This window comes from Leptosomus discolor, chromosome 11, assembly GCF_034619465.1.
Source record: "Leptosomus discolor isolate bLepDis1 chromosome 11, bLepDis1.hap2, whole genome shotgun sequence".
NCBI classification, from domain to species: domain Eukaryota; kingdom Metazoa; phylum Chordata; class Aves; order Leptosomiformes; family Leptosomidae; genus Leptosomus; species Leptosomus discolor.
The window spans coordinates 17837620-17850423 of record NC_141401.1 but is presented as its reverse complement, the minus strand read 5'-3'; the positions used below and the strand labels follow the sequence as shown (position 1 = coordinate 17850423).

At 52.3% G+C, this 12804-nt stretch overlaps 1 protein-coding gene across 3 annotated transcripts in view; it reads right to left on the bottom strand.

Annotated features, from left to right (window-relative positions):
• ALPK3 (alpha kinase 3) overlaps positions 1 to 12804 on the bottom strand; it is a 32908-nt gene that overhangs the window by 3359 nt on the left and 16745 nt on the right. For 2 of the 3 annotated variants that reach the window (XM_086471719.1, XM_086471721.1), the window contains 4 exons: positions 9041 to 9158; positions 6781 to 7813; positions 1447 to 3295; positions 492 to 639 (listed from right to left, as the gene is read on the bottom strand). In XM_086471719.1, the coding sequence (XP_086327845.1) occupies positions 492 to 639; positions 1447 to 3295; positions 6781 to 7813; positions 9041 to 9158 (3148 nt within the window). The remainder of the gene's footprint in view (positions 1 to 491; positions 640 to 1446; positions 3296 to 6780; positions 7814 to 9040; positions 9159 to 12804) is intronic. The other variant, XM_086471720.1, reaches the window with a different exon arrangement.

Genomic DNA, 12804 nt, shown 5'->3' with positions numbered 1-12804 from the left:
ACAGCCAGAGCTGCTTTGTCCCTGTTGGTGCTTGCCAGTGGTGGTTGCATGGAAGCGCCTGCTCGGATGCAGTGTGCAGACCCTCCCGGCACAGCTGCCACCCTCACATGGATCACTTAAGGTCCCAGTTTTGCATCTCACACCCAAGTCCCAAACTCTGAGATGGGCACAGCACCTTCCCTGCCCTCCTCAAGGTTCGGGTTCAGCCCCTGCCCTCCCCAGGGCTTGTTACTCAAAGCATCAGCCCTCAAGGCAGGCTGTAGATGGAGCAACAATAGGACACATTTGGCAGCAATTCCCCATCTGGGTGATCCCTCCCTTCCCAGGCACCAGGAAGATACAGTTCACATTGTACTGTGCCATGCAATGAGCTTCCCATGCAGCCTTAACAGAAGGGGCACCTTCACCCTGGTAAATGCAAGGAGCTGGGTTTAACACACGAACCCAGGGCTATGCACAAGGACTACAACGAAGCAGAACTGGCAGGTTACCTCCTTTGGGCTTCTGCTACAGGGATCTCGTCCTTGTACCACATCAGCTTAGAATCACTCAAAATATTGAAGAACTGGCACCAAAGTTTCAGGTTTCCCGATGCATCAGAAAATTGTTCTGCCCTGATCTTACGAATCACCTGTGGAGCTAAGGACAGGGGGCAAAGAGATCGATGGTGAGACACACAGTGCTGGCTGCAGCTCCAGGGACAGGCCAGCCTACCCCTGCGCTGCTGCTTAGGACTTTGGTGTTGAGTATCACATGTATGTCAGCACAGCTTGGGATAGCATCACCCTCCCAGGGAAGGTCACAGAGCTCTGCTTGGATAAATACGGCGGGACACAAGTGGTACAAATTTGTTCAGCAGCGCAGCACCGCAATACCTAGTGGGGCTTGGCCAGAGGCAATGCAGAAAAATGCTATGCAACGTTGGAGGAAACATTTATTTACTAAAGTAGGGATTTATCAAGGTCACCCTTACTTTTGCAAGAGCGCTGACTACCGTGAGGCTATCACCTGGCTCCTGCAAGCACTTCAACACCAGGATTATGCCTTTTCTAATTCGATGCCACAAGGGATCAAATTAGCATTTACCATGGAAGTGGAAAAGGAGTGTGCCCCCCACTGATGCCCACTGGACCCCCAACCAGGTGAGGACCAGGACACAGAGACCAAGAACAAGAGGATTATATGATCCCTTTGGCAAGGGAAGTCCAGGCTGTGGAGACAACCAGGCTCAGCACTGCTGTCTCTTGCGTTCCTCCACCCTCCCTGCGCTAGGGAAGAAGTCTTGGGGCAGACTTTTGGCTTTCACATGGCCAAAGGGCGATGCTGGAAACCCTGCAAAGGCACCAAACTCACGTGGCCCTAGCTGACTATCACCGGCCCAGCTGGCCAGACTCCCTCTGTAGGCAACAAGGAAACACGCTGGGTGGGGATTACCACTTCCCTTACCTTTAAATGGGTTATTTGCTTTCTTGGACTCTGCTAGTTCTGATTCTGGCTTAGCATCTTCAGGGACCTCATGATCCCCACTGCTGTCACCTGTGGGCTCCTCATACAGCTTAGGAACCTCCAACGTGGCCATCTTCCTCACGAGGGTTGGCGAGCGCTGCTCTGCAGGAGGGGACGGAGCCAGGGCAGGTGACTGCAGCAGGGCCACATTCCTCCTGGATTGCCGTGGCGAAACAGTGGGACTTTTCATGTGCCCTGGGCTCTCCGGGGTTGCCTCCTCTTCCCCCTCCACCTGCTTGGGTTTTGGTAGGTATATTTTGCGCCGGGCGCCAGAAGCAAGCTCCTCTGGTGTGGCACAAGGTAGCACTGCCAGAGGGTCACCAGCGCTCTCTTTGTCAGGGCTCGCTGGAGGCAAATTGGACATATTATTAGCAGGCTGCCCTGCTCCTGCGGCTGGCATGCTGCCTACCACAATGGAGGGCACAGAGAGCCAGAGTGGCCCCTCCACCTCGGGAGTGACCCGGGTATGTCTCTTTGGTGGCACAGGCCTGCAAGCCAGCATCTCCTTGCTGGTAATGAATTCCTCGTTAATCATGCCTGTGATCCGCCTGGACGTCCTGGGGGTCAGAGGCAAGTTCTCTGCTGTCTGGAAGAGCTGATTGTTTTGTACCTTTTCCAAAACTCTCCTTGAGGTGCGAGGGCTCAGGCCTGCAATGCCTATTTCTGGGAGCATGACTTCCTCTGCATCGGGCTGTTCCTTGTCCCTGGGCTCAGCATCTTCTTTCGTGGCATCCTTACCGCTATCTGACATTTTTAAAAGCAGCAGCAGATAGTTCTTCAAGGAGGAAACAAGGTTTTTGTGCTGCATCTTCTCCTCCAAAGACATCTCCTGAGGTCTCTCCAGGCTAGGCAGGACCAGCGGTACTTGTGGCTGAACCTCAGCAGCTCCTTCAAAAGTGCCTGAAGGTGCTGCCAGTTCCTGGCGCAGAGCTGTGGCTGTTTGCTCTCTTTCTTCGTTCCCCTGAGGTCCCACAGGTACTGGTTTGGCACTCTCCTCCCCTAACGTGCTGGCTGAAAACTTCTGCAGGGCAGATCCATCTGTCTTTTTGATTTCCATTCCTCTGCTTGCAGGAGGCAGCAGCTGGGCTCCAGACAGGACCTCTCCTGCTGTGACCTCCATCCCTGGGGCACCGTAAGCTGCAAGCGGTGCCTCCTGAGCCACTGACATCCCTGCTGCAGGAGCGGGAAGTGGCTCTTCCTTGGCAAGTGGAACTGAAGCAGGAGCTGGCGCTTCAGTCTCCTGACGTCCCAAAGGTGTCCCTCCCACCTCCCTGTCCACAGCCGCAGAAGATGGCTCTGCTGTGCCACTCCCTCCTGCCTCTGCACCAGGGTGGCTCCCAGACTGCTCTGCTCCTGCCTGTTTGCTCTTCCCATCCTTGACTGCTGTCTGATGTGCGATTTGCTCAAGAGGAGTGTTTTCTCCAGGCTCTGGAGGACTCGATTTGTTTAGCAATGGCTCTTCCTCACCTTGGCTTTTGTCCTCTTGATTTAATAGGGCTTGTTGGGTCTCTCTGCCCTCAAGAGCATGTGAATGTCCTCCTGCCTGCTTCCGAGAGGGAGGGTGCTCCTTGCCGGACTGCACATGGTCTGGAGAAGGTGCTGGTGGCTTTGGTGGCTCCTGAGGCCTCAGTCGAGGATTTGTCCTTTTCCCAGCCCCCCTGGTCTCCTGGCAGACAGGCATCTCTTTCCTGAGCTGCTCTAAGTTATTGGCTTGCCGGCCAGTCACTATGGTTGGGCCAGACACTGGATGCTTTAAGTCACTAGCAGACTGTCCCACTGTCGCTGCAACCTAGTCAAAGAAAGGAAATAGAAAATTAGCATAATTTCACTGCCTGGGTCCGCTCAGTGCTGCTCGTGGTCCATCTGTACCGTATGGCACTGCCCAACTTCTGCTTGATCCGTAAGTATTAACCCGGTGTCACTGATACTCACTCACCCAGGGCCTCCTGGCTTCACTATCGTCCCACAGTAGTGGGTCCAACAGCCCCCTGTCATGCTGCACAGAATGTTTTTTCTTTTAATTGGCTCCAACTCTTCTGCCTTTCAATGCCTTGGCCGTGCACAGAGGCAGGAGATCTGCCTCTCTAAAACATTCAGTGGCTTTTAATTCAACCTCCTCTCACACGTTGCCTTCCCAAGGAACAAAACTTTCCCATTTTCACTAGTCGTTGTTGAGACCTTGTATAATTTCCTTGCTCTTTTTTAAGACTCAGTGCTCCCCCTATACCATATCTGCAATCTCCTCTCTGAGATGGGGTGATCGGCATGTCACACGCAATCTGGATGAGGCTGCCCAAATGATTTATAGTGAAACCGAACACCCTGACGTTATCTGCGCTATTCGACCATCCTGTTTCTTTGACGTTCGGGAAGCTCAAATGTTTCCGACCGCAGCTGCGCACCAGCAGACGTTTCAGCAAGCTGCCCGCTGTGATGGCTGAGCTTTATCCCGAGGAGATCTGGCAAAATCCTCTAGCCAAGGGGCACTATCTATTTTTGTAGGGCTCAGGGGAGGCAGCGATACCGCTGATACATGCTGTGCCTGGCTGATGCTCAGCTAGCAACATCAGGACAATGGCATGGGAACAGGGACCACACACAACAGGTTCCCCTTCCATCCCAGAGGATCTGCCACTAAGGATTTTCTCCTGAGGTTTCTGACTTGAGCTTTAAGCCTCCAAAATGAGGTCCATGGGAAAGGAGGGCTGTGGCACTTAGCTCTTCTATTTTGTGCCACTTTGGCTCTGTTTGAATGCTTGGAAAAACCAGGAAGATAATGTGGGTCTCTAAGCAGGCCCCTTCCCCAAGTAATTGTTACAACAACGTGAATATCAGAGGACTCGGGTGGGAGGAGTAGCAGCAGGGGGGCCATTCCTGCACACAAAATTCGACTCTGCTTCCTTGGTAGACTCCAAAGGATGCCAAAGGCTGGGTGATTTCTGTTTCTGCACACAGGGCATGCAGAAACAGGGTCCCAGTTCACAGGGTTGCACAGGTACCCCCAAATGCCACATGTCCCTGCTGATGTTCCCCTAGAGCCACGCTCCCAGCTTGCTCCGGCAGGCTGAGTGTCACAACACAGAGCATCCCAGTGTTCAGGCTTAAAAGGGTTTATTTTAAGAGACAGATGGCCTTCATGCAGTGAAACCCCCCCACCGTATTTTGTCCTCTGTGGTACGGAAAGGGATGGGGATGGATAAGCCCAGTTTAACTGCAGGGCCAGCCCTGGTCCCTCTGCTCAGGGGGCTGAGCAGCACAGTGCTTAAGGGGGCTGGAGGTGGACCAGGGCTGGTGGTTCGCAGATGGATGCACAGAGGTGGCTCTACGCAATGGCGCTGGTCAATGGGGACATCTCTTTGGCTGAAGAGGACCTGGGACAAATTTGCTGATCACTGGTGCACGAACTAAAGTTTACTCAGAAAAGTAAACTTTTTCTGGGAGCTTTTCAGTAAAGTATCTGTCCTTAAGTAGTTGTAAAAGACTCAAACTAGGGTCTTATAAAAGAAATATAATATCCAGTTTCTTCTCTGCTTTTGTGTGCGAGGATGTTCAGAGCCTGGCTACAGCCTGGCATTTTGCAAAGCCCTTCTGCTATGGATAAATCCAGCACAAAAGAGAAGTCATGAGCATGAGGCACAGCTAAATCCCAAGGCCAGGAAAACACTCATGCTACGACCCTGTCTTGTTTAAGGGAAAGATTAAAAAAGAAAAAGACAAGTAACCCATGTCCTGGGGAGCGAAAATATCCTCAAACGCATCCCGAGTCAGCTTTAAAGGGCTTTAAAATAGCTTATTTCGCAGCACAAAAGCCTGAGCACTTTCCCCAGCATCACCAACTAGTTGAAGCATTCAAATTCAAATCAAAAGCATTCCCTTTTGTCTACTCAAAAGCACCCCAGCTGACAAGTTACAGGTTTCCCTCTGTGAGTGGGTTTTTGAAGAGGAAAATATCTTGATGCATGTCAAAGGCTCAGGGATGACAGCCCAAGCCTGGCTGTTACACACCAACACTTTCCACCCTCCTTAAGGGCAAGGGGCCTAAAAATAAGCAGAGAGGGAGGAAATGGATTGCTTTGCCATGGCTCCCATGCCCCGCAATAATTTCTGCAGCAATATGTAATGCTGACGGGTCAGGTTAAAGATGGGTTCAGGGCGCTGCACTGTGGCGAGGCCAGGACCCAGATGCTCACTTCACTGCATAACACAGCAGGTTTCTTACCAGTAAACGATGCTCCTACCTATGGCTAAAGAAATCTAGAAGAAGAAGAAGAAAGGAATTTTTTTTCACTGGAGCACCTGGCAGTCCCACTTTCCGTATCCTGGATGTTTTCACATCCTGAAGTATTTGTATCACCCCCCGAGGGAGGCATGCTGCACCCAGAGTGCCTCCTCTGACAGCCTTGGTCTGTACTGAAAGCGTGCACCTACCATAGCTCAAACGCCAAATCCTGACGGCACCTGCAAATTGAACTCAGAGAACCTTTTACCACAGAAGGGGGCATTAAATTAAAAAGGAGGAAAAAAAAAAAAAAAGACTGGTAGCTTTCATGGCCAATGCTTCAGGTTAAGTGACAAAAATAGAAGTTGACTGAAAGATGCAGTGAGGGTCAGGAGCAGGTGCTGTGCCCTGGCACTGCATCACCACCACAACGAGACTTGCCACAGAGTTTTTCCAACAGGGAAGATCCAAAAAATAGCCCAGGTCTACTGTATACATGTTGCACTGTAAACAAGACTCAACTGCCCAGCGCAGTTCACGTGGTGTACCTGGCACGCTGCGCTCATTTGCATGGGGGGCTCGTTAAACACCGGCTGAGCTCAGGCTCAATCGCTAAACTGAGCAGATGTCATCATTCTTGCTGCCACCGTACGCACAAGACAGCCACCCCCAGCTATAAATAGCCATTCAACGCTCCCTGTTTAACTGATTTGGAAACGTTTCGCATGAGGTCAGCCTGCGAATTAAACAGGAGAGCTCACAGCACGCCCCAGGCCACCCCGAGACCAGCTGCTCGGCCGGAGGGCCCTGACGTACATCTCTCCTCACCACCTTGCCTGACATTTATTCAGAGAAGGGGTGGAAGCTCTGTCGTCTGGGTAGGGTCTGGAAAGGCCTTTTTCCTGGGTGCTTTTGCCTGTGGAGACCTACAGGGCCTCGGCAGCAGATCCTGTGGGGCACATGCAGCCTCCCAGGCCTGGTCCCACAAGACAACCGTGCAGCACAAATATTTTCCCATTGCAACCCCTGCGTTGGCTGCTTTCTGTCCTAGTTACCTCTGGACTGACGGCTTCATTTCCCTCTGACTTCTGTGCTTGGTGCTGGCCTCTTTGTCCCTCAGATGGCACAGGTCCTCCCTCCAACACCTCTGAGGACAACAGAGCATCCTCTGTCTGTCTGCTGACTGCCACAGGCTGCAGGGCAGCCTCACTCACAGCCTCTTCCTTGGTTCTGGCCTCCTCCTTCCCTGCTGCCTCCTTCACTTGCTTATCAAAATACATCTCTTTCAAAGAGAAGTGCATGTCACCATTGATTTTAGCGTCCTGATTCACAGCTTTCCCGGGCTCTTTGATTTTTGGACTTTTTTCCACTTCTTGATCATTTGCCACCCTCAAACGTGTGTTTCTGCGTAAGGGGACAGGAGGGGCAAACCTTGGATTTGGAGAGGGGTTGGCCCTGTCTTGCCCCCTTTCTTCTCGCTTGGAAGCTTCCTGCTTTGCTGCTGGAGGGGCCTCCACCTTCTTTTTCTTTTTAGCTGCAGAGTCTTTTGCCATTGGCTTAGTTGCTAGGTCCTCCACAGTCTCATAGATGTAAGCGAGAAAGCTGTTCCCATTCTCCTCCACACTTTCCAGAGAGGCATCTCCATTGGTGGTCACCTCTGCTTTCAAAGGTGCTATCAGTTTGTTTGGAAAGCCTCTCATCGCACTGACTGGCTGCTCCTTTGGCTCAGCAATATCCTCATGCAATCTGGACTGAGAATCAGCGACGTGCACTTTTGCTGCATCCTCCTTTTCCCATTGAGAGGCTCCTGACCGGAGATTCAGATCCCTGGCCAGCCTCCGCTTTCTCTGGAGCCGATCAGGGCTCATTCCCTGCAACTTCTCCACCTCTACGTTTTCTTTCCCTCGTTTCTTGCCCTGTTCTATTTCTCGCAGCTTTTCTTCAGCTTTTCTCTTAATTTTGTCAAACCACTTCTGATGGATTTTGAACTCTGTCATGGTTCCCACTTCCAGCACGCCAGAGCAGGACACGATGCCTTTGTTATTTCTAGCTGAGGCCTGGTAAATGCCTGCATCTTCTTCTCGGCACCTGGAAACGAAAAGCTCTGCGTGAGACCTGCCCATCCTCCCCAGGCGCTACCGCTGGGCACACAGGCATGCACGCTCTCCCACTTTGAGTGTCAGAAGATGAAGATGTGGCTCTTGAGGTGCCAGCCTGGGGCTGGCCTGCCTCCTGGGGCCCTGCCTGTTCTCAGCACTAGCAGATAAGCAATTTGGACATTAAATCAGTGCCTAGCTCCCCCCTGGGCTGTAACTGATTAAGAGAGGGCTGTGATGGAGGAGGAACAGCTAGCATCAGGCTTCCTGACTGTTCTTGGCCATATGCCTCTGCAGGATCTTCTCCTCTCAGCTCTTCACAGCCTGCACGACATTTCTGTTCTTCCTCAACCCCACTGCCTTACCAAAGCCTTCCCACTCTGCTTCACAGGCACAAGCACATGCATGCCATCTCTGCTGTCACTCCTCAAGGATGCCTGGCCCATGGAGATCCCTGCTTCTGCAAGAGGTGAGCCAGAAGCACCAGGATGACAGGACTATCAGTAATACCGGTATTCTGCACTTTCAGACAGTGCTGCACCTGTCTGACATCCCAAATCCAGGACTCGAGGTGCGACAGGTCTCTGCTTCCTGGGGACATGATGTGCCTGACTCTCCAGAAACACAGTCGTCATTTAAAGTTAAAAGAAGCTGGTATCAGGGCTGAATAAAGGAGGCCCCTTGGCTCCATCTGTCAAGTGCCAAAGCAGCCGTTTCCTTTCCTGACCTCATGGTGAGAGCTAGGAAAGGCCCTCCTGGGACAGGGCTGCAGCCCTTTCCTCTCTTTGTCCTTGCTTAGGACACTCCTATGAACTGCTTCTGTCCTTGTCCTGCCTGATCCCCATGACCATCATCCTGGAGGCAGCCAGTGCTTTCCCTTCACTCGCCTTCATCCAGCCCTAACACTCAGCTCCTGTCTGCTGCAGCCATAGCACACGCTGCTACCAGCACTGGAAGGCTTCAGAGAGAGGGACTTCTCCTGATCTTCCCCTTGCTTCCAGCACAGGAGCTATCTCTGGATGCAGTAATGGACCTCGTACTGATGTGACCAGGGAGCCACCAGAGTGAAGAGCTGAAGGGACAGCCAGAAGCATTGCAATGGGGAGCAAAAGGGGCCAGCACGGGTGCTGAGGGGAGATCACCGCTGACAGCCAGCTCCTCCAAATACTGCAAACATGCTCAGAGCTCCCATCACCAACTCCCCAGCTTCTTCACTCACTTGTACAGCTGCAGGGTGTGGCGATTTCCATGACGGAATATCTGATACTTGGGCAAGCCACAGTAGCGGTCCATTTCTTCATCATCCTTATACCATGTCACCTCCGGCTGTGGGTATCCTGGGGAGGAGACAGATGGTACATGAGGGTGTGAAATATTGCAACCAGTAGCACAGCAAGCCTGCTCCCACAGGGATAAGGTATCAACAGCAAAACGAATCACTCCAGCAGAATAGGATACACGTTATTTTGGGCTCACCACATTCTTTAAATCACACAGCAGAAAAAGTATTGTGAATGGAAACCTGATGGGCTTATCCAAGTCTTTTATCGCTCCTAGGAATAGGGCTATTTTTGAGAAAAAAATCCCAGCACTTCATTCCTGAACAGAGCGGGGTGGATCACACGATCGTCTCCTGTAACACCAGCTGGGAGGAGAAGGTGAGCATATTGTCACTTTTGTACGAAGAGGCATGTTTTGATGAGACTAAGGCTAAGGTTAGAAAACAGGCATTCGCCTCTCCATGGAGCTCACACCATTTCGCTAAGTGTCACAGCCTGTAAGCTGATCCAAAAGTTTCCATTGAACAGGAACAACCTTGATTGCATCACAGCCAGCTTGATGTCCTACAAATGTCACTTGACAACAGATGTCACCTGCCTTTTCAGTGGAATGACATCATGACGTGTGTGACTGGCTGGCTAGCAGGCCAGGCACGCGGCCACATTCCCTGCCACCAGCAGTGGTGGTGGATCAGCATGAGTGCCCCACATGGACTGGTGCTAGCCACAGCCCTCATCGCCCACCACCAGCAGCTTTAGCTCAGAATAAGACCACCAGTTTTCAGGGGAAAACTGCTCAAGCCAGTGTCCAGCATTGGTTCCTATACTTCACACAGGGCTCCCGGCACAGCCGAGCTGACCCTAGGGGCATGGGATAAAAGTTTCAATGATCACGTCATGCCTCTGCTTAAGCCGATGGGCTCAACAGTTGTTCGAACCCCCAAGGCAGATATATGAGGCTTATCTCCTGCAAACGACCCTGCTGGCTTTCTGTGCGGCTGAAGCGGACTCCAGCACACTGCTTACCTCCACCAGTCCCCAAGTGTCTCCCCACCAGCTCCCAGCACCCCCAAACGCAGCGGGGGGTCAGCTCTCATGGACAGCCCTGGCATGGGGCCAGCAAGGCCTCTCCAGGAATATCCAAAGCATCCAGGCTCAATGGTTCTGAAGTAGAGAGAGGGCAGGGACAGGGCACTATCTACCTATCCTGGATACTTCCCAGCTGCCAACTCACAGGTTTCAGGGCTGACCAGGACCATTTTCATCTCCTGCGTGAGGAGCCTCCTACTTGCACCAGCCAGAGATGCTGCTAGCCTGTGGCAATGCCTGAGCCCAGCTTACACCTGCTCCCATGAGCGTAAGCAAAAGCCCAGGAGCAAAGCCTCATAAGCAGGAATTCACCTTCGTTTTGGCCGATTCAAAATGCCTTTGACCAGAAAAGCAGCATATGCCAAACCTCCTCCTCACGTATGAATTGGCTCTCCCTGCCCCAATCTGTTCTTCTGATATCCTCCCTGTCCCCATCCCTCGCTTGCTGGGGCTCTCCACCATCCTCTGGCCCCTCAAAGGACTTAGCCTACTGGAACCCGACAGGGTTGGAGAAATAGTCTCAAAAGAGTTTTCCTTTCCTGCTCTTCTCCATGAACAACAGCTATCCCCATAGCCCAGACACCCCTGCAGACCAGATTTTACTCTATTATCTTCCTTTCCTCACTGAGTTCTCTTATGCTGCACTGCCCCTGGCATCTACCCTCTCCATCCTCACTGCCCATACAGCTCTCACGTCCTTTGCTGCCTCATTCCTCTCCCACTGCTGCCATCGGCAGCTTTCGCTTTCTGTTGGTTAGTGCCTCATTCCTCCTCTTCTGCAGGAAGCCAAGTTATGACTTTGCTGCAAGGCTCTCCATCCTCTTCTTCTGCCTCACCACAGTGTGCTCTTTGCTGCTCCTCTGGCCCTCCAAATCAGTTTCTAGAAGTGCAAAGCCCTCATACTTGTGGCTGAAGCAAATGAGCCCTAAACTTCTAACTGGAAGAGGCCACGAGAGTATCCCAGTGATGGGATCACCAGGGATCGATGCTGTTGCATATATTTTCCATAAATATTAGCTACTGTCTGCACTTGGTAGCAGGACCCTGGGCTGAATGAGCCTGTGGCAGTTTTCTTCTGCCCCAGGGATGAGGAACAAAGCAATTTTCATACACAGCCCACACTTTGCCCAGAGGAATCCTACCCTTCCCAAGGGCTGTTTTGCAGGCGAGACCTTCAGGAGGCCCCCCACAGTTCGTAACACAGGGGGCTGGCAGGTAGATTTTCCTAATACCCTGCAAACAGCAATCACAGCACTTCATTCTGGGAACTGCAAGCATATTGTTTCCGAGAAGCCCTGTGATGTCCCCCTGTGGCCTCTGCAGCTGATTCCCATTCCCAACTGACATCTGCTGGAAAGAGCTGCAGTTCCTATAGCTGCGCAGTGCCTCGACAAAAGGCTTTTCCTCCTGTTAAGCCAAAACTCCCTTTGACCTGTAGCACCTGTGTCCTTGCAGCTACCTGCTCCCTATCGGGGGCTACCGTACCAGGCAAGGAGGGACGAGCCCCTGCTGCACGACCCAGCCTGCAGCAAAAGGAAGCTACAGGCCCCAGCTGCCTGTTCAAACATCAGCCGTCCCACCCCAGGGGCTGTAACCGGAGCCAAGAGGGGATGAAGGGATGCTCCGCTGGGGAGGGGAGCTGCTGCTGACACTGCAGGCATCCATCTTCAGGCTGCCTAAACTCCCCTGGCCCATCCCCTGCAACCACAACAACCGCAGCTTGCCCAGCTGCCGCGACAGGCCAGTTTCAAGGGTGCTGGTGGGACGGGGTGGCAGAGCCGAGGGCTCCAGCGGTGGGCATGGCCACGCTGCAGTGTGCTGGATGCCCACCCCTAGCATAAGCGGGCTGCAAGACAGAGCAGCCATTCATAAATCAGGCACTTGCCCTTCCGAAACCTGTCACTCCCGCAAACGTCCGTGCAGCTGGTGCCGAGAGGGATTTGCCAGCAGCTGGGCCCCGCATCCAGCAGCAAGCGCCCCTCAGTTGCAGACAGAGTGGTGCCAAGCATTCCTGGGGAGGGGGGCAGGCCTCTGCTGCACATCTTTGAGCCCAGCAAAAGTGTTTGGGGAAGCATGTCTTCCAGCAGCATTGCTCCAGTATGACTGCCAGCCACTGCAAGACCCAGGACACCTTTCTGAGCAAGGATTTTGTTTTTCAAGGAGATTGCCAGGTTTAGATCAAACCTTCTTTTTTCCAAAGCTGTTAGTCTGAGAAGTCTTCAAAGCTTTGGTAACCTTACCCAAAACAGTTCTTACAATAGCTGTCCAAAATCACCCAGAGAAACTCTGTTTAAAGCAACTTTCTTTTTTTGATTTTTGGGGTGGGGGGCGGTTAATCTTCTGAAGCTTAGGAAAACGGAAAGAGTTTAGAACAATGACACAACCTCCATGGTTTTCTGTTTCTGCTTTACACAAGCTATATGGAGTGGGGGCTTCAGGCAGTTTTGGGAGGAAAAGTCACAGTAAGATCTCTTCTTTTCTGGCTTCATGGGTTTAAACTTCCCCATCACCTAAAGACAAGGAGGCTTCCAGTAATGCTGACACAAGGAACAGATACTCAGTAAGAGCAGTAGTTCCTCACGCTACCAGCCTGTAAGCAGTGCTCAGTCTCCAT